The sequence below is a fragment of the Oryx dammah genome, unplaced genomic scaffold (genome assembly GCF_014754425.2).
Source record: "Oryx dammah isolate SB20612 unplaced genomic scaffold, SCBI_Odam_1.1 HiC_scaffold_2, whole genome shotgun sequence".
Classification (NCBI taxonomy): domain Eukaryota; kingdom Metazoa; phylum Chordata; class Mammalia; order Artiodactyla; family Bovidae; genus Oryx; species Oryx dammah.
Window position 1 is genome coordinate 189,793,033 of NW_024070186.1, and position 27,186 is coordinate 189,820,218.

At 55.8% G+C, this 27,186-nt stretch overlaps 1 protein-coding gene across 4 annotated transcripts in view; it reads right to left on the bottom strand.

Moving 5' to 3' along the window:
* The window catches only part of GTF2IRD1 (GTF2I repeat domain containing 1), a 123,336-nt gene that overhangs the window by 30,233 nt on the left and 65,917 nt on the right, over nt 1–27,186 (bottom strand). Inside the window, exons 10-22 of one of the 4 annotated variants that reach the window (XM_040260877.1) lie at nt 25,488–25,513; nt 24,481–24,589; nt 23,619–23,656; nt 22,969–23,049; nt 22,108–22,197; nt 18,448–18,495; nt 17,246–17,311; nt 16,010–16,193; nt 12,580–12,629; nt 12,311–12,367; nt 10,506–10,589; nt 8,838–9,021; nt 8,074–8,102 (exon numbers count right to left, since the gene is read on the bottom strand). In XM_040260877.1, the coding sequence (XP_040116811.1) occupies nt 8,074–8,102; nt 8,838–9,021; nt 10,506–10,589; nt 12,311–12,367; nt 12,580–12,629; nt 16,010–16,193; nt 17,246–17,311; nt 18,448–18,495; nt 22,108–22,197; nt 22,969–23,049; nt 23,619–23,656; nt 24,481–24,589; nt 25,488–25,513 (1,046 nt within the window). The remainder of the gene's footprint in view (nt 1–8,073; nt 8,103–8,837; nt 9,022–10,505; nt 10,590–12,310; nt 12,368–12,579; nt 12,630–16,009; nt 16,194–17,245; nt 17,312–18,447; nt 18,496–22,107; nt 22,198–22,968; nt 23,050–23,618; nt 23,657–24,480; nt 24,590–25,487; nt 25,514–27,186) is intronic. The other 3 variants (XM_040260886.1, XM_040260894.1, XM_040260900.1) reach the window with 3 other exon arrangements.

Sequence of the window (27,186 nt, forward strand, 5' to 3'; positions counted from 1 at the left end):
CCAGCAGAGCGTGGACCCTGGCCTGCTGGGATGCTCGGGCTCTGGCCGTGGAGACGTCAGCGGAAGGGCTTGCCAAGGTGGGGTCTGCAGGGTCCAGTCCACGCTGCAAAGCAAGGCCTTCCAGGCCCTCCACGCTCCGGCCTAGCCGGCCTCTTGGCCTTGCCCGCCCGCCCGAACACGACAGGCCATTTGTTACTCTTCTTCTTGCCTTGCTGGGGCACCCAGGACAGCCCTGGTTTGGCTGGGGATTTGTCCCACTCTCCAAGTAGGGAAAGGACCCAGAGGTCCAGGGGTGGTGCAGGTCAAGGGCAAAATTGGACTTGCTAGCCTTACAGAGGAAGTCAGCAGCTCTGCTCTGACTATGGGGTCCCTAGCCCCTTTTCTCAGGTGGCGAGTGGGAGTAGGGGGGTGCCTGGCTGCTCACCACTGAGTTCCCTCAAGCGGGCAGGGAGAATGAGCTGCTGGAGACCAAAGAACCCAACCAAAAGAAGAGGAAGCTGGCTGAGGCCTCGGGGAACTGTGTGTTTGGCCAGAAGATAGCCAGAGCACACAGCTGTGAGCAGGGCAGCAGGGGTGTCAGCGGGTGGGGAGGCACCTGGGTCGGCACCCTCCCTGGTTCTAAAGGGCTGGGGCTCTGGGCACATAGGCATGGCACGCACAAGCCAAAGGTAGCTGCAATGGGTAAAGCCTTCCCCCATCTCCTGCAGTGACCCGAGGTGAGTGGCTGCTTGGATGCCTCCAGTGGCAGGGAACTCACTACCTAACAATACTTTTTTTTTTTTTTTTAACTGCTGTGCTTCAAGATTGGTTCTAGAATATTCATTTCCTTGATCCCTCCGGTGTTGCCTAGGCCTCTGCTGTCATCTGAGATCTGCAAAGAGCTGCCTGACTCAGCTCTTCTGACCTGCAAAACCCTCCACCTCCTTCCCTCGGGCTCCACCTCCTCTGTGCCTTCGCAGGCTCCTCACCCTCAAGGTTCCGTGGAGGGCAGTGAGCTCCTGGGCTCTGCCCTGGGACCTCTCCGCCTGCTCCACGCTATCCAGAGTTTGTGGTTCCAGCTGCCACCTTCACCCAGGCTGGGCCCAGACCCAGTGCCACCCTGCAGGCTCTGGGCACCACTTGGATCTGCACACGTGCTCCTGGGTTTCTCACAGCCTTACAGATCCTGCCCTGAAGATGGACACTACCATCACCCTTCTGGAACCTTCTGCCCTCTCTCCCTCCTCACTCCCCACTGCCACCTCTAGATCCTAATTCCACCCACCCCTGGGTCCTGCAGCCCACGCTGCCCCAGTTTTGCCTTCTCCCATCTACCTTGGTGGGTAGAAGAGTGGTTACCATGGTAATGATAAGACAAATCCAACCCTATCATTTCCTTGACAGAAAAAGCTTCCAATGCTATGGGAGAAAGCTTGAGTCACCAGCGTTTACGTCAAGGCCGGGTATGATTCCGGCCTCACCCTGGTGCTGCCGTCTACCCCCGCTGCCCAATACCACTGGCCCAGTCTCCAGAATGGAACGGCCCTGAGCACGATTGCGGCCCTGTGTCAACCACCTGACTGCGTCCTTCAGCCTCAGTGTGGTCAGCGGCAAAATGGGAATGAAGAGAGTACCAACGTTGCAGGCTTGCTGTGAAGACACCATGAGCCTCGGGTCAAAGGCTCAGGGCCAGGCATGCTGTGGGGGCTCAGCGAGGCACTGAACTTCCCCGGGGCTCGGGAAACCCAGGCTGCGGCCGTCCTGCTTCCCGGGGATCGTCCTGCTTCCCGGGGATCAGCCTGCTGGCAGACACGCCTTCCGAGCCCCTGACCCTCCCTGTCCTGACGACCTCTCCTCCCTCCAGCCACGTCTAAACCTCTTGGTCATCAACAGTGGTGGCCTCTCCAGTGTCCAGGTCATATATTCTTCTGGGACTGGTCCTTCCCATCTTCCCAGTCCTTCCCCTAGGACCCTGACTCCAATAATCCTTCCTCCCACACCCCTCCGCCCCAAGACACAGTCTTCTGAAGTCCCTATCACCTTTCCCCTGTCCCTCTCTGGGCAGAGGGCCTCTGTCTGGCACGTGGTCTCAGCATCCCCCAAACCCCTCCTGTTCTCAGGGGGACGCCCCTCATCTGGCCACCTCCCCATCCGCCCTGCCACTAGGTCACTCACTCCTCTAAAAATCACCCCATCACTATTCAATCTCCAAACCCCTCTGCTAAATCCCATTTCACCCTGCAGCTCCTACCCCATTTCTCCCTAGACTCTCCTGAGTTCCGCATCTTTTCTCTCGTTCTCCCCCAGAGCTCACGATTCCAATCAGGTCCCCTGCCCTCCTTGAAACTGCTCTTGACCGTGCCGCCCCTGAACCCCTGGGCTGTTCCATCCCACAGCCCCATCTCAGGTGTGCACCTGGCCTTGCAGCAGTACTGGGCCCGGGTAATCTGTTTCCTTCTCCAGCAGTTTGTCACTCATACCCTCTGGGGGGGTTCACTTATCTCTCCTCTGCTCTCAAAGGGGCCCAGGGTTCATCCTCGGAGCCCTCGTGACTGTCCATGCCCAACACCACTAGGATCCAGCTTCATGACTGATATACACGTGTCTCCAGTGGGACTCTCTGCAGCTGAATGCTCTGCCCCTGAGCACACTCCCCCAAAATGGGACTCTCTCTTGCTTACAGATCCAACTGCCTTCCCAACCTATCCACCTGGGTGTCAAATCTGCCCACCACTCAGATCCTACCTCCCTTCCTCCTCCAAAGTCTTGATGCCATCTTTGATCTTTTTTCCCCACACCCCTCATCCACACTCAGAAAGCCTGCTGGGGGACTTCCCTGGTCGTCCAATAATTGAGACTTCGCACTTCCAGGTTCAATCCCTGGTCTAATCCCTGGAACTAAGATCCCACATACCGTGAGGCTTGGCCAAAAAAAAAAAAAGCAATCCTGTTGACCCTATTTTCAAAATATGCCCAAGGCCCCAGGGCCTTTGCACTGATGGACTCTTCTCCCTGGATGTCTTGACCTAGATTTCTGCATGGCTTATACCCTCTCTTCCTTCAGGCCTCTACTCCTGGTAGCCTCTAAAACTGTGCTCTTGAAAGAAAGTCCTATTTTGCATTTGTCTCCATGGTACTTACCACTACTGAATATATTATTTGTTCTTATTTATCTGCCTCCCTGACTAGAATATAAGCACCATGATGGCAGAGTTGTTTTTTTCTATTTTGTATTCCCAGATATCGCTTGGCATAGAGCAGGCAGACATTCAATAATGTTTGTTGTTGTGCAAACAAGTGGGCTCAGAGAACTGTGAGCCTAAAGGGTTAGATGGGACTAATGTTATAGATGCTGATAACCAGAAGGGGGCAGCAAAGACCTACCTAGTGTGGATAGGGGGGCTGCAGTGGGAAGAGCCTGGGAGCAGGCTGTGTGACCTCCAGTGAGCTCCTTAACCTCTCTGAGCCTGTTTCCTCCTGTAGGTTTGGTTATGGGGGGCGGGGAGGAGATCATATGTGTTGGTATGGGAAGGCTTGGTAGCCGGCAGACCATCGGAGGAGCGGATGTTAGGTGTCCACGGTGTGAGGAGTTGCCCCGTTGTCCACTCTTGGGGGACAGGGCTGTCATTTAACTACAATGCACCCCGATGACAGAGCATTATAAAGTGATTTAAAGACATGGGAAAATGCTTATTTTTTAAGCAAATGTGTTTGTAAGTTTATAGAAAGCACAAGATATACAATTAATAAGCTTGGGGGGACATCTGGAAGAAATGTATCATCATAAAGGTGAACAGCCATTTATGGACGTCCCCGGTGGTCCAGTGGTTAAGAATCCGCCTGTCAATGCAGGGGACATGGGTTCTATTCCTGATCCGGGAAGATTCTAACATGCTGCAGGGCAATTGAGTCCGCGTGTGACGGAGCCCGAGGTGTGGACCCCCGAGCCACAACTACTGAAGCCCGTTCGCCTAGAGCCCGTGCTCCACAAGAGAAGCCACCACACCTCAATGAAGAGTGGCCTCTGCTCGCCACAAATAGAGAAAGCCCACGCGCAGCAAATAAAGACCCAGCACAGCAAAAAAAAAAAGAGAGAGAGAGAGAGAGAACCTCCTCCAGGAAGCGCCTTCCTGACCTCCTGGAATAACAAAATTGCCTGCCAACCCTACTGGCTGAGCCCGTCCCATCACAGCTGGTCCAGACCTGGCAGCTTTACAAATACTTCTCTGAATCATCAGCAGGGGGAAACCGTCCTCCATGGCTGACCCACCGCTGCCCACCACTCAGCTACCCAGATCACCTGCAGAAGCAGGTACGACCAGCTCCATCTCACCAAAGAGGAAGTGGAGGCTTGGAGATGAGAAATAATGATCCCAGGGTCACATGGTTAGTAAGAGGGGTCAGGGCTTTCAGCCTGGGTCTGTCTGTGTGCCAGCCTGTGCTCTCCCACGGCCCCCACACCGCCTCAGCTCCCAACCCCGGAACACATTATCTGCCACCCCTCCGTGTGCCCAGGGCTCCTGTCTCCGGTACAGCCCCTGTTCCTCTGGCTCTGGCGCCTGCTGCCGTTCCGCCTTCCCTCGAGACCTGATCTCCTGCTCCCATTCCCCTGGGTACCCCGGGAGCTGGCCCGTATCAGGCTTCCATGACTGTCCAACAGTCTGGGAACAGCCCTTTCTGGGGCAGGAGCGGCACCCAGTGACCTCTGGTGAACCCTTGGAGGCCCCTGGGAGCCTGGACACCTTCCCAGCCCGTGTGACAAGTGGCATGAGTAAGCGCAGAGCTGGCCAGCTCTGGCCCCTCCAGGCTGACACCTGGCCCGGGGAGTCAATGCCTGGAAAGGCGCTGGCAGTTCCCTCTCCGAGGCCTGGGGCCAGGGCCACATTTCCATCTCCTCTTCCAGGCAGTCTGCCATCCTCTCCTGTACCCTGTGGGCAGAGAAAGCATTTCCAAGGGGCTTCCCTGGTGGCTCAGACGGTAAAGAATCTGTCTGCAATGCAGAAGACCCGAGTTTGATCCTGGGTTGAGAAGATACCCTTGGAGAAGGAAATGACAACCCACTCCAGTATTCTTGCCTGGAAAATTCCATGGACAGAGGAGCCTGGCGGGCTACAGTCCATGGCATTGCAAAGAGTAGGACACAACTGAGTGACTAACACTTTCATTTTCTCTACACACACAGGGCCATGGGGAAGGCTGATGGGCGAGTGGGCAGACTGGCACAGAGAAATGGGGGTCAGGAGGCCGCCACGGGGTAAAGGCTGGGATTCAAGAAGCTGCTCAAACAGGAGGATGCGCCATCAAAACCTCCTTGCAGGAGGGCGAGCCGTGGTCAGTGGAACAGGTCACCCCCAGAAGGAGGCGGAGACTGCTGGCTGCCTCTCTGCCCCCAGCGTTTCTCCCCAAAGCCTGACTTGCCACTATTTGGTGGCTGCTCTGAATGGCGTGCCACCTGCCTGGCATCAGATGGAGCAGGGAGCCAGGTGTGCGGTCAGTGCTTCTTCCCCATGGGTGGGGCATCCCGGGAAAGTCACTGAAGTTCCCTCGGCCTATTTCTTCATCCATAAAAAAGGAACAGAAGGATTATCCTGGTGGTAGAGTGGATAAAAATCTGCCTGCCAACGCGGGGGACACGGGTTCGATCCCTGGTCAGGGAAAATTCCACATGCCGCGGAGCAACCAAGCCCGCGTGCCACAACTCCCGAGCCTGCACGCTGCAACTACTGAGGCCCACCAGCCCTACAGACTGTGCTCCACAGCAAGAGAAGCCACCGCAATAAGCCTGCGCACCACAGAGGCCCTGTTCGCCGCAACTAGAGAAAGCCCTTGCGCAGCAGTGAAGACCCAGCTTGATAAAAAAAAGGTGGGGGGCAGGCGACGGACAGAAAAGGTAGCTGGGCCAAGCGCTGAACTTATAGTCCAGCACACATCAGGGGTCAGAAATGACATTTTCTTGCTTCGTTTTCAAACTCATTAAAACACATGCACACTCCTGGAGCTGCTGTATTTTCAGGCCTCTACAAGGCCTGGGTAGGAAGCCCTGGGCAGCACAGGGCATGCAGCGGGGAGGCCAATGGACCGCCTCACCGTGTTTCTCCAGCAGAGGGAGGCCTGCCCGCTCCCACAGCTGCCGCTCGCAGGAGCCGGACGGACACTGCCCAGCACAGACACCTACTGGGCAGAAACAGATGTCGGGACAGGCAGCGGCTTGAAGCTGATTCAGTGGTACAAGTGCTGACAGGGTTGCAGGGCCCCTGCTTTGGGGCAGGCGAGTGGAGCACAGGCCACCAGCCATGGCCCTGGAGCCAGGCAGGTCCACAGCCAGCTGGGTGGCCTGTCACAGGGCAGGGGTGGGCCCAGGAATGTGATCAGAAGGGGATCCACAGGCCTGTGATGTCCTCACGAGCACCTGGGCCCTCCTTTCCGTGTTCTGTCCTGCAGACCCCAGCAGCCACAGGCCCCACGGGCGACCGGCTGCAGATCACAGGCCCAGAGGCGAGCCAGGCCACCTGCTGGCCGCGTGATGCAGGCACTTCGCTGAGATGCGAATCTCAGTTTCCCCCTAAAAGATGGGCTTTCGTGCCAAACTCCCAGATGGAAGGAGTAAACGAGATGCCTCCTGTGTGTGTCCACTGCTGTAACCATGGTACCCAGAACATTGCCTGGCAATGGCAGGAAAGACCTCCAGAAACACGTGTAAAATGGACCCAGGTGAAGCGGTCTGCACTGGGTCTGAAGCCCAGAAACGTCTTAGCAAGGTTTCCTCCAGGGCCACTGTCTCTACCTTACTGACATCATCTGATGGCACCTCTGAGAGTTCTAGAAAAACACCTTGGGTGTGGGCCTTGGACCCCTCCTACTCACCCATCCGACCACCTGCTTCTCCTTCCCTCTCCTCCTGGCTCTCCAGTCCAGCTCTCCTGAGGCCCCATCAAAGCCCTCCTCTCCTGAAAACCTCTCTGAGCACCCCTCCCTCTGCTTCTCCTCCTGGGGGTCCCTGCAGCCAATGGCAGCTGCCACATCACTATACGCCTTGGTGAGTCTGACCCTTCCAGGTCACCCCCTGACAGAAGCCCACCAAGCCAGGCCGGGGTGCAGGGAACAGGCCCAGGCGGGAGGGTCAGGGTGCACAGAGACAGGTGGTGAGTGACGTGGCCGGAGCCATAACATCAAATTCCGGTTGTTGTTTAGTCACTAAGTCGTGTCTGACTCTTTTGTGACCCCATGGACTGTAACCCACCAGGTTCCTCTGTCCATGGAATTCTCCAGGCAAGAATACTGGAGTGTGTAGCCAGTCCCTTTCCCAGGGGATCTTCCTGGCCCAGGAATCGAACCCACATCTCCTGCATTGCAGGTGGGTTCTTTACCACTGAGCCACCAGAGAAGCCCTCAGATTCCTGTACTGCAGGCTCTTTATGTTCTCAGCGCAGCCTCCCCAAGGGCCTGGGGCTGCCAGTGGCTCTGCGTAGGAGAGGAGAGGAGAGGCAGCAAGGCTCTGGGCTCAGCACAGGCAGCCACCTCCTTGGAGGCCTGGGCCATCCCTAGGGGCTGATTGGGGGGTCATGTCACCTGTGTGGGGACAGCCTCTGCTTATTCAGGATTTGGGAGGGCCAGGACATAGCCTGGGGGAGGATGGATGGGAGTAGATGCATTTTACAAAGTGGGTAAACACTTACCCACATCTCACCACCAAGCTCACGGGTTCCCACACAGACACCCCTTTCTCTGAAGTTAGGAACCCACCTGCCATCAACCTTATCTGCTCAGCAAGGCCCCTCATGGGGGAAGTTGGGGGTCACTGACCCAGCCGGGCCCTTCCCTCCTGAATCCTGGCTGGGTGAAGCTTAAAAGTCACCTGTGTGCCACCACCATCCCTTTTTGCATCGCAGGAACCAGGTCCCGGTTCTAACTTGACCTTCCTTCCTGCTTCCCCCACCCCCGGGCCAGTTCCCAGGGCAGACATGGCGGGACTCCTGCTCCAGGGCCCCAGAAGCTGCGCCCCACAGTGAGCTTCGCTCCGGCCTCTGCCCCTAGCACTGTGGCCCACCCCTGCCCCCAACGCCAAGTGGCCCTCCCATGGCCAGTGCCTCTTACCAGGCTTCGGGATGAGTCCTTGGAAAGGCCTGGAAAAGAAATAGAGACAGGAGTGTCAGGGGAGAGCCTGGGAGCTTGCAAGGAATGTGTGGGGCCTGCCCCGGACCAGCTAAACCAGTATCTGCAGTTTGGGGCGGGGAGTGGGCTGCATGGTGTGGCCTGTGGGATCTTAGTTCCCTGACCTGGGATCAAACCCGGGAGCCTGGCAGTGAGAACGCCGAGTCCTAATTCCCGGATGGCCAGGGAATTCCCTAGAAACTGCATTTAACAGGATGTCTGGAGCTCTGTGTGCACGGGCCCCTGGGCCCCTGGGCCGGTCAGCAGGGCCACTGTGCGCCAGATGAGCAGGGTCTCCCGCTGGTGCCACCCTGCCGGCTCTGCAGTGCCACGCACACCACTTGTCTCGGTCTCCTCCCCTCTGACACGGGCCAAAGGGCTCTCTCCCGGGGGAACAGGAGTGCAGCGAGCAGCCACCGAGGCAGGGAGATGGGGCCCATGAAGGCTCCCCCTGCTATGGTGTATGGGGGGATGGGGGACCTAGTCTCATCTCTTTAGGGCTCTCTGCACCCCAGCTGGCCTGCAGGGCCCCCTCCTCCAACCCCCAGGATCCAGGTGGTGCTGGGAAAGGATCCAGGTGCTACTGGGAAAGCCGCCTTGTCCCGCCGCCAGAAGGGCAGGATCACCAGAAGGCCAGGCCAAGGGTCCGTGATGCGAGGCCCTGCCTGGCCCTTGCCTCCTCTCTCGCCCCCCCGTCACCTGAGTACCTGGTGACGGTGAACTTGATCTTGTCAGCCACTGCGAGGATCCTCTCCAGGTTCTGGGAGCCAAAGGTGCAGGGCTTTCGGAATGGGATCCCTGGGGGCAGCCCCTCGATGATGACCGAGCCAGGGTTACTCTTGATCCGCTTGTACGGCACCTGGACTGGGTACTTGATACCCAAGGCCTCCCCTGCGGACGAGGGGGACGGAGAAGTGTTGTCGGGAGCCACAGGCAGGGCTGGTGTGTTGTCAGCAGCCAGGGTGCTCGGCATATACGAGTGTGATACACCCCTGCACATGGGGGAATGGGGGTATTGTGCAGCGCTACAGACAGGCACAATTAGTAGGGGACGGGGAAGTGGGGGGCCTAGGGGGCTGGGAGTGTGGGTCTGTGCCGGAGCCGGGCTGAGGAGCAGGTAGGGGATGTGTGGCTATGGTTGCTGGGGAGAAGACTGCTCCTAACGTGTCAGCCTCACAGCTCGAGAATCTGAAAGCCATCTTGCAGATGGTACCTTGTGGGCACACCTGGTCCTTCCCTACAATGCCTGACCCTCCTCCCGCAGTGAGGTTCTGCCTTAGCCTGGCTCTGGACCGGCCTGGCCCGAGAGGGCAGATCGCATGTGGGAGCAGGGAAGCCAGCGAGGGTGTGGCTCAGACCTCAGGGCCCTCTTTCCGTATCTGGGGCTCAGCCTCACTCCCGGTGTCCACCTTCTGCAGAGGGCAGGGGCATGTCCATCCCAGGGCCTGTACTTTGTCCTATAGCCTGGGAGCTGTCCTGAGGCCACTACTGACCCACTCTGAGCTACTGTCTGCTGTCAGGCTGACATGAACATCCATGGCTCCCTGACTAGGCAGGGTGCACCACGGAAGCAGCCTCCTGGACCAAGCATTGGACACCCCTCAGTGTCCCAGGTAGCCCGCATATGAAGACAAGCCTGCAGAAATCTCCCACGTCTTGGAGAAGGAGAAACAGCTGAACTTTTTTTAGGCAATAAACTAATTTTTATCTCATGGACACTGGGAATGGTATCCAGTTCCAATTCAGTCACTCAGTCGTGTCTGACTCTTTGAGACCCCATGAACCATAGCATGCCAGGCCTCCCTGTCCATCACCAACTCCCAGAGTCTACCCAAACCCATGTCACTGAGTGGTGCCATTCCCTGCCGTTCCCTTCTCCTCCTGCCCTCAATCTTTCCCAGCATCAGGGTCTTTTCAAATGAGTCAGCTCTTTGCGTCAGAATGGTATAACTGGTCTCATTTCCCTTTTTGCTCTGGCCCCTAGGAAACTCAGAGCCCCACATTCATCAAGTATAGAACTGCTGAGTCTTCATGTCACCCCTGGTGTGCGCCACTGCTTCAGCTTGTCTGTTCGGTGTTACTGAGGCATAATTCACATATCATAACGTTTACCATCTTAAATAATCCAGTGGTTTTATTAGTAGTAGTAGCAGCAGTAGTAGTATTTTTTGGCCACATCCGTGGCATGTGCGGTCTTCGTTCCCTGACCAGGGATTGAACCTGTGGCCCCTGCAGTGGAAGTGTGGTGTCTTAACCACTGGATCGCCAGGGAAGTCCCAGTGCTCAAAAAATGTTTGCATGCCGGTTGAGTGGTCTTCCCAGGAGACCATGGCCCCACCTCTCTTCCTTTCTGGCTGGGGCACCCTGGGGCTCACCATATTTCTTATTGAACAGATCCTGAACTTGCTCCCTCAGCGTGTTGGCAATGTCGATTCGCGAGAGTCTGGCGTCATAATTTTCTGCCAAGTGAAAAACAATTACGGATTTGGGCTGTTAAATGAAAAGGCACTTGATGACTTTCACAGAATATGATTTTCCAATTATGGGGAACTCCTTCTTGGGCAATTATCAGCTCCTTGGAGGGGCTCCTCGGAGAACTCCAGCACTAACATCTTGACGGGGCCGTGTGTTTGCTCCTGAAGGATGTACGCTGTTGCGACAACAGCAATGAGTCGGAAATTAAGTTAATTGTTGACATTTGAAAACCACACCAATGAGCCAGACCTGGAGGGGCGAGAGCCCACGAAGGGGAACATCCCTGCGTCACGATGAGTGGAACGGGGCCTCGGTCAGGGCCAGCAGGGAGGCGGGAGGCTAAGCAGGGACCTGAGGTCACTGACCACGACCCCGTGGAGCCAGGGAGCCAGCCTAGCAGTTCCCACGGTCACTTGCTCACTCACCCGGAGGGTATTTGCTAAGAAGCCCATGTGTCGACCTGCCATGAGGCCCCCGGATGTTGGGGGAGATTAGAGCCTGACACTGCCTTGTGGGCAAAGAGAGGTGGGGGGAGGCTGGAGGGAGGGGATGAGTCTCTGGGTAGTTGGACCCCAGTTTGCTAAAAGGGCTGAGTATGAACAGCCATGTGGTAAGGTGAGAGACTCGACTCTCCCATCATAGAAAGTTCTGGCCTGGGGAGGAGAGAGAGGCTTGGTGGTAAGCAGGTGCCCCTCTGGGATTTGGGGCCCAGGTCCCCAGGCTCCTCCACCCCCAGGGACTGGCCCTTCTTGTCTTGTCTGGTCTGGCTGACCCTACTTTCCCCTTAGGGTCACAGGGCCCACCTGGGGAACACCGGCCCTGGGGGACTTCTAGCCACTCTCCAGAGCGGCTCTGATGTGCACGTGGACAGCCGCTCTCAGTCACAGCAGCCCCCACTGATGCTACACACACACACGCACACGCACACACACACACACACGCACACGCATGATCAGTCATGGTCAGCTCTTTGAGACCCTGTGGACTATACGTAGCCCACCAGGCTCCTCTGTCCATGGGATTTCCCAGGCAAGAAAACTGGAGTGGGTTGCCGTTTCCTCCTCCAGGGGATCTTCCTGACCAGAGAGCGAACCTGTGTCCACTGCATTGACGGGTGGAGTCCTTACCGCTGAGCCACCTGGGCAGCCCACTGATTTGATCTCAACCCAAAGGCAGAGTAGTCCTACCAGCCCCCACCGTTGGGAGGGATGGGACAGAGCGTCCCCGGCCCTCTGTTTCTTACCCAGGGTCCCCCCTTCAGCCCTGAGCTCAGGCTTTGCCCCATCCTCCACCCCATCCCTCCACACTCATGTCCTTCCACCCCTCCTCGCCCGGCCACAGTCCTCCCTTTCAGGAGAATACCCCTTGCCCTCGGCAACTCCTCTCCTCTGATTTCAAAGCACGAAGGGTATGGCCAGCTGCCTAACACAAAGCGGGCAGGTCAGCTGCCTCCCCAGACTGACAGCGAGCGGCTCCCTCACCCCGCACCCCACCGTCCCTGACTCCCTAGACGCCTGGCGGAGATTCTCCCTAGAGCTGACACACTACAGCCCTGCCTGGCTGCCCTCCCACCTGGGTCAGACCAACCCCCTCGGGGGGCCCTGAGGTTGGCAGCCAGCCCCTCCCACCCCCAGCCTGGCCCTCCAAGGCCAGGTCAAGGTCATGGCACTGGGACAGGGGACCCCATCCTGAGCTGCAACCTTACCTTGAAAGCCCTGTCTCTTCAGGCTCTCGTCCACAAGAGGGTCCCCGGAATCCCTCTCTGGGGGCGTTGGGGGAGGGGAGAGAAGCCAGGGTGAGCGGGTAGCTCCTGGGACCCGGGACAGAGGTGGCATCTGGTGGGGACAAACTTGGTGGGGAGGGTGGTGGGGAATGCCAGGGGAGACGGAACCAGGAAGGAGGAAGCAGGAGGAGGGGTGGTGGCAGACGCCTGGGGCCCTTCCCAAGCCCAGCCCGTGACCCTGGGCAGGGTACCTTGGCTGTCCGCGAGGGGCTCTTTGACTCCTTCCGTGAGCAGCTCAGGCCTGCAAAACACAAGAGGGGCTATCACTAAGGTCCCTCGAGGCCTCCCCAGCTCTGCCCTCTGGGCCTCAGTCTGCACATCTGTACAATGGGCCCTCTTGATTCTGGACAGTCCAGGTCTGGGGTCCCTGTGCCCAGGCAGGGTCCTGCCCACAGATCTGGGGGTGTGAGATCCGGCAGCTGTGCTGGGCTCTGAGAATCCAGCCAGGAGCGAGATCTTGGTTCCCCGACCAGGAATTGAACCCATGTGCCCTGCATTGGAAGTGCAGAGTCTTAACCAGGGGCCACCAGGCAAGTCCCAGGTTTTAGTACATTCAACGAAGTTGTTTATGCTGCCATGCTTGCATGCAGGCCCAGTTGTTTCAGTCGTGTCCGACTCTGTGACCCAATGGACAGTAGCCCACCAGGCTCCTCTGTCCACAGTTTTCTCCAGGCAAGAATACTGGAGTGGATTGCCATCTCCTTCTCCAGGGGATCTTCCCGACTCAGGGATTGAACCCACATCTCTTACGTCTCCTTCATTGGCAGGGGGTTTCTTTACCACGAGCACCAATGGGGAAGCTAATTTCAGAACATTTACATCTCCATCCAAAATGTACCCTTTTTAAAAGTAAGATCACTAAGAAGTGGCTTTTTTTTTAATTACTAATATTCGCAATAGTATTTTTAGCTAATTTTTTAAAAGGAGGAATACCAAAATAAAATAAATATATTCAAGTGCTCAATCTCTCTCTTCCAATTATCTCCTACAATCACCCCAACTAGTCCTTAATCCTAACATCCCAAAGGTTCCACTGGACAAAGTTAATCACTCTTTTCTAATTGAATCATTTTTTTCACTTGGCATTCAGGAAACTGGGATTACTGAAATTCATTTAAAAATCTGGTGTGTGTGTGTGTGTGTGTATATATATATATATATATATATATATATTTTAAGAAATGAACTCCTGATACTGGCAACCACATGGATGAGTCTCAAAAGCTGAGTGAAAGAAGGCAGACCCAGTGAGAGGCACAGTGCACGATGCCATTTATATGACATTCTGGAAAAGGCAAAATGACAGAAAACTGATCAGTGGTTGCCAGGAGCTGGGGTAGTCAGCAAAGGGGCACAAGGGAAGCTTCTGTATCTTTTTAAACATTTTTATTGGATTTTAAAATCTTTTGCTTATGCCACAGAGCATGTGGGATCTTAGTTTCCCAACCAGGGCTTGAACCTGCGCCCTCTGTGTTGGCAGCACAGAGTCTTAACCACTGGACCACCAAGGAAGTCCTGCTTTGTATTTTGAGGGTAGTCATGTGACTGTATGAGCTTGCCAAAAATCAAAGAGCTGTACATTGAAAAAGGGTAAAATTAAACTTCAATAAATCTGATACTAAAAAAAAAAAAAAAAAAAAAAAACAAAACTCCAAACCATCTTGATTGAGTGTGACAAGTCCTTTGCTAAGCCTTGACCTTCAGGGCCACCCTATAAACGGTACAGTGTGCCACACCTAACCCTAACCTGCCCAAGGTCAAGGGGAGGAACAGGAAGAGCCAGACTCAGACCCAGGAGTCTGGGAGCCACCCAAGTGCTTCCGGTTCTCAGTTTGAGGGGATGGATGAGGCAAGTGGCCCCCACGTGTTATGTTCCTCCTGGATGCTGACAGCTTCCCATGTACTGTCTGCTCCCCGACCTCTCCCTTGTGTCTGAGCCCCGTAATCCACCTGCCATCCACTCTTACATTGTTTTTTTTTTTTTTTTTTTTTTAATGTTTTGGCCATGCTGTGCGGCATGTGGAATCAAACCGGTGCCCCCTGCATCAGAAGTGTGGAGTCTCAACCACTGGACTGCAGGGAAAGTCCCTCAGCTCCTGACTTTGACCTCCAACCTCATCATCGGCATCTTGGAAAACGGCATCACCAGCATCTCAGTCCCCCACCTTCAGTCATTCAGCCCCTCTTCCTCTCACACCCGCATCATATACACTGGCAAATTCTACCAGCTCCACCTTCAAAACATTGCCTGAATCTGATGACTTCTCACCATTGCACCTTTACTGAGTCCAAGATGCCACTGTGTCTTCAGGGCCAGGTACAGCCTCCTTACTGGTCCCACCCTTCTCAAAACCGTCCAGTGAGTTCTCATTACATTTGAAATAAAATCCAAACCCTTTACGCCAGCCCAAGACCCTGTATAATCCAGCTCTCTCTACCTCTTGTGCCTCGCCACTCACACTCTTCTCTCACTCAATCCGCACCAGTCACACTGGCACCTTGCTAGACTTGAAACACACAAGCATGTCCCTGCCTCAGGCCTTTGCACCTGTCATTCCCACTGCTTCAGTGCTCTTCCAGCAGATATCTGCAAGGCTTGCTTCATTAGGTCTCTGCTCTGATGGCCCCTCCACTGACAGGTTCCTCCTGCCCCTCTCTGCCCCTTTAACCTGCGTGACAGCATTTATCTCTCCCTGATATTATATTGGGATTTTATTTGATGAGGTCAGCCCACTCAACAGCAGGATTCAGTGGCATTCACTGATGAATCACTGCTGGCACATGGTGGGCACTCAAGGTGTATCTGTAGAAGGAAAGAACCACATATCCACTATCTGGACCTGGAGTACCACCCTTCCTGCTTAACCTGGTGCAAGCCAGGCTCCACAAGAGAGCTCCCTGCCCTGCACCCCAATGCCAGTCTGCCACTCTAGGCATGAAGGACACCCTAAGTCTCCCAATTTGGGGACCATCTACTACCCTGGGCAGAGCAAAGCTTTAAATATCCCCTCTTTCTTGTTACTTTCAACCAAACCAGACCTAAGTTTACAAGACATCCCAGTAACACAGAGAAGGGCAAAACAGGTCACCCCCAGGCCCTCCCTCCTCTTTTAAAAATTCAATAGCTGCCTTCATCTCCTCCAGAGGGACTTTATATCTCAGTTGGGCACACAGGCTGGATACAATGGAGCTCTCTGGGTCCTCGCTGACGAAAACTAGATGCTTGAGGAAAGAGAAGAGACCTGAGATGCCAACGCCTGATTTTCCAATCCAGGGAAAATGGGGCATTGTCAATTCAGATGCCTCCAACCCTCAGAGGATGCTCAGAATGGTCCAGGAGAGCAAGCCAGGAGGCATATTCCTGTCTTACATCCAGGCAAGCTGGGGACTGCTCTCCTGGGGACTGAGAGGGCATCACTCTGGTTGCTTTAGGTCCTTCAGGCCTCAGCTGGGGGTGGGCAAACTCGTACCTGCACAGTCGAGGCCAAACTTCATCTAGTGCCCTATCATCAAAAAAAAAAAGACTTCTTCCCCAATCTAAAGAGGAAAATAGCTACTTGGCACTTCTCCTTGGTGCTGGGCAAGCCTGAAGCAGCTCCCGTGGACCCCGCTGGGCCTTACCTCTTGATGACAAACTGGATGCTGTTGCTGGCTTCCAGGATCTTCCGGAGCTTGGCGATCCCAAAGCAGTTGGGCCTGCGGAGGGAGATGCCTTCAGGCAGCCCCACCACAAACAGCTCCTCTGGGTACATCAGGAACTTGGAGTAGGGCACCTTGACAGGCTCCGAGATGCCAATGGCCTTGGCTGCAGAGATACGGCTGCTGTAGGGCCATCCAGATCTACAGGGCCACGAGCCTCGATTCCCACCTCCCATGTCTGCATGGGGGGCCGGAGCCCTTTTGAAATTTAGCTCTCAGCTGAACCTTCCTGACCCTCCTGAGAGGTTAAGTACCATCAGCCTCAGTCTTTTGGGTAAGCGACCCAGAGCCCAGAGGGGATGTGACTTGTCTCAGGTCCCAGGGTCCCTCAGGTCCCGGGGATGGGAATCCAAGTCAGTGGGACCCTCAATCTTACGTTCAGTCCATGCCCTCATGCCCTGGCAGTGCAGGAGAAACCACTGACAGCTGGTGAAACCTGGTATCAGCTCCACCCAAGTCCACTTGTCCCCGTGCTGCCAGAAAGGCCCTCTGGAAGGTCCCTCTGCCACCATAAATAACCCCAACCCCCGTGTGGTCCAACACCACGCCTCGGGAACTGGAGAGATCTGAGGCCCAGGCCAGGCACTACCACTCACTAGTTGTGGGGCCTCAGACAAGCCATGGCACTTCCCCAGGCCTCGATTTTCCACATCTATAAAATGGGCATTAGGACACAGGGACTTTGTGAGACAGGATGGGAGAAGGTGTGTGAAGCACCTTGCCAGCGCCTGGCCAACCACAGGGGCTGAATGAAGAGTAGGCTTCTCCCCTGCCTTTCTAGTAGGAAAGATCTTATCATGCGTGCATCCTCCTAGGGACCCTGAATGAGGGTGTCTGTAGGGGACAGAGGGGCAGTTACAGCTGACACAGCGGCCTCTCCAAGCTGAGGCTAAGGCAGACCGTGAGTGTGAGTGTGTTGATGGAGGAGACAGTGGTGCTATGTTTCAGAGGGTGGGGTTCTCCAGCAGTGCCTCCGTCTTCCCAGGCGCGATGTCTGGAGCTGAAGAGGGAGCTGAGCAGCAGCCCCTGCAGTGCTCCAGCCCCCGTGGCTCCTCCCTGTTCAGGGAGCAGCTGGGATGGGGGGGGTCAGTCCCTCTGATAACAGGGCAGCTGGAGGGAGACCCAGATACCCCCAACCCTGCCTGGCTCCTCGCTCACCGTATCGCGTGTTGAAAAGCAGCTCCACCTGCTTCCGCAGAGGCCGGATCACGTCACCGTGACTGTCTGGAAGGCAAAGGGCAGTTTGCTGAGCCTCCCCAGCAGCAGCAGGACTCTGCTTCTCAGCTCATGTCCCAGCTCTGCTGGCACCAAGGATGCCCTACGCTGAGACCTTGGAAAAGGGAAGGGTGGTGATGGCAGGTAACCTATTTCCTCAGAAGTGGCCTCTGTGCAGACAGGTCCACAATTCCTGGGCTCAAATATCTGCTTGCAAAATCGGGTCTGGGGCATCACCAGGCCTGAGTGGAAGGTTCTGAGGCCTAAGGATGACCATGGGACTTTCTACGTGAATGCCACTCTAGACCAGCACAGTGACTTAGGTATGTATGTACATATGCTCAGTCATGTCCGACTCTTTGTACCCCCTGGGCTGTAGCCCACCAGGTTCCTCTGTCCATGGGATGTTTCAGGCAAGAATACTGAAGTGGGTTGCCATTTCCTCTCCAGGGGACCTTCCTGACCCAGGGATTGAACCTGCATCTCCCGCATTGGCAGGTGGATTCTTGACCACTGCGCCATCTGGGAAGTCTAGTCAAGCAGTGACTTAACCAGTGTATGTACACTAAGCCTGCAAATTGAGTGTTCTGCCACCAGGTGGCAGTAGATCTGTTAAAATTTTATAGTCACACTCCTGACGTTTGGGATTGGGAAACAGACACTCCTCTCCTCTGACACCCACTCATTCCATCCCAGGGGCAGACACAGCCTCATCCTCACCTTGACCTCCCTGCCTGTCCTACTCCCACTCTTTGCAAGCTGGGAATGAGCCATGTTCCTGAGAGTGAACATATCTATTGGACCCAAAGCCTATTTTATGCTTTCAGGCCTCAGTTCGACTTGTTCAGGAAGACTAGGCTCAGACAGACCTCAGCCTTAAAAGCTTTCTGGAAAGAAGTAGGGTGTATATAGAACAAAATAATAAAGTCTTACAGTTTCTCTTACCAGGAACAGCTGCTCCTACCTCTGACCACGTATTTCCTAGTTCTAGAAAACAGGTCTATAAACCTCCCAATTCAAGTAGCCTATAGGACACCCACCCCCAAACCCGGTGTCTGGAAGAGACAAAAGGGAGCTGTCGGATGGGGAGGGGAGGAGGCCTGGGTAGGCAGGGAGAGAGAATTGGGAAGCGGACAGTGCCTCACCCTCCACTGGCCTCTCCTCGGGCCGAGGGTCCTCGCCGGGGCCTTTGTCTGAAAGAGAAAAGGGAGCCATGCAGCCACATTCATCATCTCTGCACCTCCAAAGTAAGGTCAGACAGGCAGGGAGTGCAGGCTGAGTCCGGAGCATGGCACAGTGACCCCCAGACGGGATCAGGGCCCCCCTTATGTACAAGCACCCACCCTCGCCTCCATGTGAGCTTTCGAGACCAGACACCTTTGGGATGCGTGGCCTGGAGACCAGCCCACGCCACCCCATCCTTCCTTCCACTGCCTCCAGGCTCTGCTCCAGGAACAGAGGAAACACAGCAATAAGACAACGCCTGTCCTCCTGGCACGACGCCAGACGCAACATGTGATGTCAGACAGCAGTGACGCCATAAAGAAAAACAGGGGCACAGGAGTTCCCTGGGGGTCCAGTGGTTAAGACTTTGCCTTCCAATGCAGGGGTTGTGGGTTTGATCCCTGATCAGGGAGCCCACACGGCTCATGGCCAAAAATCCAAAACATAAAACAGTAGCAATATTATAACAAGTTCAATAAAGGTTTTAAAATGGTCTGTATAAAAAAAAAAAATCTTAAAAATGGAGACGGATAAGGGGATGGGGATGTGAAGCTATCTAAGGTCATAAGGTTCCGGGGCCTCTGACAAGGTGACTTGACCCTGGCAAGGACTCAACCTTGTCCCCAGGTGTGGGTCCAACAGGCAGCAAAGACACGGCACAGGGAACAATATGGGAGGTTAGGGCTTAGGCTGTAAGGGGGAGGGGGGAGATTGCCCTTGGGGAGCCGAGGAGAGGAATACGTGGGTCGGATCCAAGTGTCCAGGAAGGAGAGGGACAGAGGCAGGGAGAGGGGAGCTGTGTGTGTGGGAAGGGTGGCAGCAAACTCAAGAGATGACGGATTTTGGCAGGAAGATGAGATACAAGTGCAGACAGGAGTAGGGTGCCGGGGTGGGACCTCCATCAGCAGCGACTCTTTCGTGCCAGCACTGGAGGAAGGCACCGGGATTTGCAACACTTGAAAGCCAGAAGGGAAATGTGGCTTAGGAAGCTTGCCCTGTGTTGCCACGGGGCCAACCCTTGGACGGCCCTTTTCAGCCCACAAGGCTGGGCCGAGGAGGAGGGGTGGAGCAGGTGGATCCTGGGTCTGCTCCCTGCCAGCTGGTGGAGAGGATGCTCAATGAGAAGGGATGCAGGGACTCCCATGGCAGGGAGAGCTCCCATGACATGGTCAAGGCCCCACTCTCTTGATGGGGGAAAAAGGGAGCCTGCTTTTCGGATCCAGATGAGCTGGAGCCTTGGGGCTCAACCCCGAAGGTTCTGGAAGGTTTCATCTCTGCTCAGCCCCTGATTTTAAAAGGACCAGAGCTTTAGGACTAAACTTTCGTCAGGGAAACAGGTACATTGTGGGCAGTGGCTGCTGGGCCCACCTGACTCCGCCTAGACAGGCAGTTCCGAGGGCTGACATCAAGTCCTGGAAACAGCGATGAAGGGTGACCAGGCGGATCACCAGCCCAGCCCCCCAGCCCCACACACACAGCTCCCCGCTTCCTGTCTTCCCCCTTGTCCCCCCCGCCCCCGGCTTCTGTCCCCACCCCTACCCAGGTGCTGATCCCAAGGGCGGCCCCTAAAAAACACCCCACACGCTAGCCTCCATCTCAGAGAGTGGTCCTCAGTGGACGCAACCCACAACACACATCCTGGGGTTGTGACTTTCTCCTGTGCGTTTCAGCACAGTGTTCCAGTCTGTCAAGGCCATGAGGAACATCATTCTTGGATGGATGGACCATTCCTCCCCAGGGGTCTGCAATCTGCATAGTCTTGCTGCCTAAGGTCTCACTGATACATGTTCAAGGAAGGACCGAGCCCTCCAGGACACTGGGGGAAATCTTCCCCACGTGGAGGCTGGGATCCCCCTGGAGCCCCGTTTTCTTGCTTGAAATTCAAATAACTTTTTTTTTTTTGCAGTGCTGAGTAGCATATGGGATCTCAGTTCCCCACTCAGGGGTCAAACCCCGGGCCCCTTGCACTGGGAGTGGGGAGTCTTAACTACTCAACTGCCAGGGAAGTCCTCAACTACCTTTCATTTAAACTGAAAACACTGCTCAAAACTGTGCTTAGAGTTGAAACCCTTTTGTTTATAAAAGTCATAAGGAGCTTCTCCAGCCAGCCCAGGGTCAGTTGGAAATGTTGATGGCATAATGAGTCGACCCACTCCTGTGGCTGACCCCACACGGGGGCCTTTGTGAGGGCTCACAGTGGCCCATGTAGCCATCCACCCCGGCACTGTGCCTGGGATGAAGGCGCAGTCCACCTGTCTTCGCTTTGGGCAAAGCCTCACCTCCAAGTCTGCTATTAGCCCATCTTTGTCCGCCGTGACTTGTCACATCCTACAGACAGTGCATCGTGGGTATTACCTGAAGACCCATTCACCCACAGCAGACCTGTCACCACCCATCTGGGCCTGTAGGAAGCCTTCTTATTTGTTTTTCTAGTCATTTGTTTATTTTTGGTAGGGGAAAATTAAAAAGTGCAGTAAGGCATACAGAGCATGGTAACCAACCCTCATGGACCCACCAGCCAGAATGAATATATGTGAGCATTTTGTCATATTTGCACATGATTTTTTAAAATATTAATAAAACATTTGCAATACTATTTTTACATTTCAAATTTGGAAAACTGCTATACTGTCCGTATCTTTCTGCACTTGCTTCTCACACTGAACATGATGAGCTTTTTATTTGCACTGTTCATTGAAATACACCTACTATACTTTTGCATGGTGTCCTTAAGTAACAACCCCCTCCACCCCACCCGTCCCCATCCCCCCCATCAAGCCCACACTAGACATCACACGCAAGGGTAACAAACTCCAGTCCTCTTCCTAAAGTTTCCTGCCCTGGCCCTGCACCCCTTATGACAGAGTTTTCCAAACTCAAATCATGTAAGGACTAATATAATTTTCCACCATATCTGTAAACCTTGTATAATTTACTATTTGTCTTTCTAATGACTTACTTTTCAAAAATGTTAACTATGTATCATTCTTTTTTTTTAATTAAAAAAATTTTGGTTACACTGCATGGCACGTGGGATCTTAGTTCCCTGACCAGGGATTGAGCCTGCAGCCTATGCAATTGGAAGTGTGCAGTTTTAACCACTGCACCACTGAGGAAGTTCAAATTCCTATTTCTTATTACCTATGATAACATCTGTTGATAATGGCTGGAGCTGAGCGTGTGAGATTCATTAAATTATTCTCAACTTTTTGTGGTTTTGAACATTTTCAAAAAAACAAAACATGGATAACTCAACCCTCCCCCTGCTAATCTCCACCTGCCCAGTCATTGTCTAAATTATCACAAGTGTCTGTCTTTCTCTCCAGCCCTCTAGCATCTATTCTCAGCTCCCACGGTCAGAGTGGGTGAGTGTGCGTGCTCAGTCATGTCTGACTTTTTGCGACCCCATGGCCTGCAGCCCGACAGGTTCCTCTATGTGTGGACTTCTCCAGGCAAGGGAGTGGGTTGCCATTCCCTCCTCCAGGGGATCTTCCTGACCCAGGGATCGAATCTGGGTCTCCCGCACTGCAGGCAGATTCTCTACTGTCTGAGCCACCAGGGGAGCCCAGCCCATCTCTTACCAGTCAGCATCTCCATCCCGTAACCAGAATCTTCCGAGGGCAGATGTCCAGGCATCGAGTCTGTCATTTCCTCAGAGGCTGGGGAAGGGTCTGGAGGCAGAACTCCACATGTTGACAGCATCTTCTGTCTGTCCCACCCTGCCATGGTCCCCAGGGACCCCCAGCCCTGCACACCTTGGACTCTGGGAGGGTAGCTGTGCCAGGGGTCAGTGGGGGCCTGAGGATCCTGGAGCCCTGGGTTTACCCCATACTGAACCTCCAGAGGCCAAGGACATGCCCCACTTCACAGATGTGGAAACTGAGGCTCGGAGGGATCCAGGTCTGGAGTCAAACTCAAATCTTATTTCAATGACCTTCTCTTTTTTCTTTTCTTTTCTTTTTTTTTAATCCTTTCCATTCTATTTACTTTTTGGCTGTGTGGCATACAGGACCTTAGTTTCCTGACCAGGGATTGGACCTGTGCCCCCTGCACTGGCAGCGTGGCGTCGTAACCACTGGGCCCCAGGGAAGACCCTCTGATGACCTTTGCTTCTCTCCACTCTGCCTCGCAAATCCCAGGGAATCCAGGCCGGAGAGGTGATGACTGTGGGGACCTTAAGGAAGGTCGGAGCAGAGACCTGACTCCCAGCCCAGAGGGCAGGGATGGCTGCAGAAAGCACCCAGAACCCTGCACCCTTTCACGGTCAGACCAGACCGAGAAACAGCGGCCTAGAGACACCTTCTTGGCCGGGGCAGGTGCTCAGGAAACAGAGTGGGTCAGCCCAGGAGGGGACGTGTTGGTTGCACCGGTCCCAGGGCCCCCGTTTTGGGAGCTGCTCCATCTCTGAACGTTCAGGTGTGGGCGGCCGGATCAGCCCTTACCTGGGACGGTGACCTGGATGATATCAGGATCCTCTGGCTCGATTTTGATGGGTCTCAGCCCACCCAGCTCCCCAGAGGTTCCTGCAAAACGAGGAGGAGACGAGGGGTCCAGTCAGGTGGGGGTATGAACTTGGTCCTGTAAGGTAGGTCACTCCTGTCTGGGACTCATTAGCAGCGCCAGAGAAAGTCAAGTAAGCTTTGGTGTCTGATCTATAGACAGATGCAATGTATAGACCTGGCCACTGAGACCAAAATCGCCAAGGATGAGGAGGCAGTGGCAGAATCCTACACAAAGCCACCACACCCCACATGCCCCTCCCCGGCCCCCAGCCTGCTCTGCAGCTGGGAAGGGGGACAGTGGTGAGCAGAGGAAATTCCTTAGTCCTCCGGCAAAGACTGACGGCAGGAGAAGGGGACGATAGAGGATGAGACGGCTGGATGGCATCACCGACCTGATGGACATGAGTTTGAGTAAACTCCAGGAGTTGGTGATGGACAGGAAGGCCTGGCGTGCTGCAGTCCAGGGGGTTGCAACGAGTCAGACACCACTAAGCGACTGAACTGAACTGAACCGGGCTCATGGTCTGAGCCTGCTTCCTGGCCAAGGCACCCACTGCCCTAGACACACGCAGTGGGTTCCAGCTCCTCACCTGGCCCGCAGTCTTCGGAGAGACCGCTCTTGTCTGACCTGTGGGAAGGAAGTCGAGAAACGACATGGCATCAGCTCCCGTTCTCGCCCTTCAAGCAGTCAGGGGGCCTCGGCGGCTGCCAATCCAGAACACGCCCCTGACCGCACCGGCTCCCACCCCAGCAAGACTCCCAGGGCCCCGTCGCCCAGGACAACAGTCTCCTGGCTGCCCTGACCAAGGCCCTGCTCCCTCTCCTGGGGTGACCTTCCAGGTGCCCACCTTGCCCACCAGCTGGCAGCTCCTGAGGCCTGGGTCTGGCCAGTCTAGGAGCCCCACAGCTTAGCATGGGGCAGGGGTGTGATCAGGGCTTGCTGGGGGGCACTGAGAGCTGTAGGGACCACCAGCCTGGAGGGGGTTGGGGATTCTCGGGGGGAAAGTGAAGCTGGGGAGGGCCCTGGGTTGGATGATTCGGTTCATTCACAGAGTACCGTCAGGGCAGAACCGGACTGGACGAGGGGACTCCAGGACAGATGGCCCATCCCTGGCGCCCAGGAGCCCAGGGCCTCCATGGGGACATTGGTGAAGGGTGACCAGGCCATGAGCGGAGTGCAGGGCCTGGGGCCACACAGGGCAGACGTCGGTCTAGTCTGGATGGCAGGGAAGGTTTCTTAGATCCCGAGGAGGGACGAGAGTCCTCTGAGTGGAAGAAAATCGGCGGAGTCTCTGTGCTCCTTCTGGGTCCCTGTAGTCTCCCGGGCCCACAGTGGGGCAAGGCACACAGTGTCTGTGTGGGACGGCCCCGTGCGGGGTGTCCAGGTGGAGGGAGCCGGCCTGTCCCTGCTCCTCCCTGCAGAGCTGGGGTGGGGACGGTGGATGGCCTTACCGGGCGGTCCCAGCCAGATCCAGGACGGCAGCACGGGCCACCTCCGTAGAGGCGTCCTCTGGTGGGCTGGCTGGCTCCAGCTTCGTGGGGTCTTTGGTAAACTTGTTCCCTGGTGGGGAGAGCCAGGGAGGGGCAGGGCGGTCAGGGAGGAGGCTCACCAGCCTTCTCGACCTGGGGGGCACCTGGGGGCAGTTGCTGGGGGGCGCCCCTCACGTGTGGCCTGGCCTCCGCCCCTCCCTGTGGTCTCCGTATCCAGCCGAGCTGGGAAGGGGCCCAGGGAGAGAGACCCCTCCTGGACGAGGAGCAAGGATGGCAAGGATCTCAGAGGACTGGGCAGGAAGAAGAAGCTGGAAATGACCACCCTGATTGCACATGTGCTACTGAGGCTCAGGGAGCCCTTGGGAAAGGGGCCAAGTCTCCCCAAGGATGGACCATGGGACCACCCTCTACATTCAGTTATTCCAGGAACCCAGAACACCAACCCAGAGGAGGGACCTCTTACCATTTCACGGATGTGGAAACTGAGGCCCATATGACCTTGCCCAAGGTCACAAAGCTGGGGGGAGGTAGGGACCCAGATACATTGCACCCCAAGATGCGAGCTCCCTTTGCTGTACCCAGCAGAGCCCACCTCTCCTTCGTGAGAGGCAAGAAGAGGCCCACCTCTTCTGGATGCCAACTTGGGTTTGCATCCAGACCCCGGAGCTCACTAGCTGGACTTCAGGGAAAAGAACGGAACCCACCTAGGAGACCACTGAAAACTAAAGTTTAAAATGCTAACAGCTGAGCAGAGGACCTCCCACGTGTTCGCATTTGGCAACATCTGGGGCTGGGTGTACTCATAGACTGTCTGCACCTCGGAGCTGGGGGCCCCCATGTCTGCCCCAGAATGCAGAAGCCACCACCAGGCTCCGTTCCCACCCCAGGGTCCGGTGTGACGGCAGCTCAGGCACTCAGGGGCATCAGCTTGGCGGCTTTAGAACGAACTGGACGGTCCCCACACATACCTGTGAAAATTCGCTCGTCGAACATCCTGGGGAGAGAGGAGAGACGGGCATGAGAGGGGAGCCAGGCTCAGGTCCCTTCTGTGACGGTCACTCTAGTCCCATATGCAGGCTGCAGCTGCAGACCTGGGCACCGGGCTGGCCACATATGGGGGCAGGAGAGGGCACGGTCCAGAAGAGCCAGATACCCGCCAACAGCCAGATACCCCAAACCATTTCTCCACAGTCAGGGGAGGCATTGATTGGCCAGGCCCTGGGGGGTCCCAGAGGGTCCAACCTATTCATCACGACACCCGGGGGTGTGGGGGAGCTTCCTACAGACCCCAGTTCTCCTTGGCCACAGTTGGAGATAACTCACACTTCTTTCCCACCAGCGCTCCGCAGCCTTTACCCACCAACACCTGGGTCTCAGTGACAGGAGACCCCAATCCCCTAGCACAGGCCGGGCTTGTCCCAGATTGTAGCCTCGTAGGGTGAGGTTTCTGAAGCCTATGGGACCCAAGCAGGGAGGGGGTCGGAAAAGACTTCCTGGAGTTGAGGATGAGGAGCTCAGGTGAGAGGCCTGAGAGGTGGGCCAGGTAGACATGGGGGAGGGCTGGCAGTTCCACCAGAGGTGTCCCGTGGGAGGTGACCAGCCTGCAGCGCTGTGGCCAGGCAGGTGGTCTCTATCCATGGGCAAAGGGAGCCTCCAGGAGGGCATGGCACCCTTGGATCACTCCATCAGCACACAGAGAGCAGACTGCAGCGGGGATGGCTGATGGCCCAGGGGCCACGCAGGGACTCCTGAGTCATTCTGATAAGACACCTGGAATTCTTATTCCAGGAAACAAGGATGGAGTAAAGGTCGGCAAGGCCAGCCGCCTGCCTCCAGGGCTGCTGTTCTCTCTGCTTTGCTCCCAGCCCCCACCAGGTGTCCCCCAGCAGGCTGAGGAGCTTCACGCAGCTGGTCGGGGGGCAGGTGTGCGGCTGCAGTACAGCCGGGGCGGCTGGACAAGGGGCCAGGGCTTGGGTACTAAGCTCAGGCTGCAGAGGTGATGTGGGACAAACGAAGGGGTGTGTGTGTGTTAGTGGCTCAGTCGTGTCTGACACTTTGCAGCCCCATGGACTGTATAGCCCCCCAGGCTCCTCCGTCCATGGGATTCTCCAGGCAAGAACACTGGAGTAGGTTGCCATGCCCCTCTACAGGGGAATCTTCCCGACCCAGGGGTTGAACGCGGGTCTCCCACATTGCAGGTGGATTCTTTACCCTCTGAGCCACCAGGGAAGCCCCCCAAAGGAAGGGATGTCTGAGTCGAAATACAACGGGACCCGAAAGTGCCCAAGGCAGACCCAGAGGGAAATTCAAACAGAGGCAAAAAGGGTGGTGACACAAGGCAGAGCATGGGTGGCCGGGGCAGTGAGCCTCCGAGCAAGATAGATGCCTTCTATTCTGAGAGGCCTCTGGCTCCTCCGATGCCCCGGAGGCTCATACTTGTCGAGGTCCCCCGAGGCTGAGCAGCAGCTGCAGGGAGGAATTCTGGGGACACCTGCCTTCTTCTCTGAACCACTTCCTCAGCCCCGCCCAGTGATGGAAGGCCGCCAGCATTAATGGCAGTTTTATGATCTACAGTCACATTTACTTATCAAGGAGCACAGGGGAGGGGGCTCGAGACCTCGGCCTGCAGTTCCTGGTGGAACTGGAGGCAGCGGGCAGATAACAGGG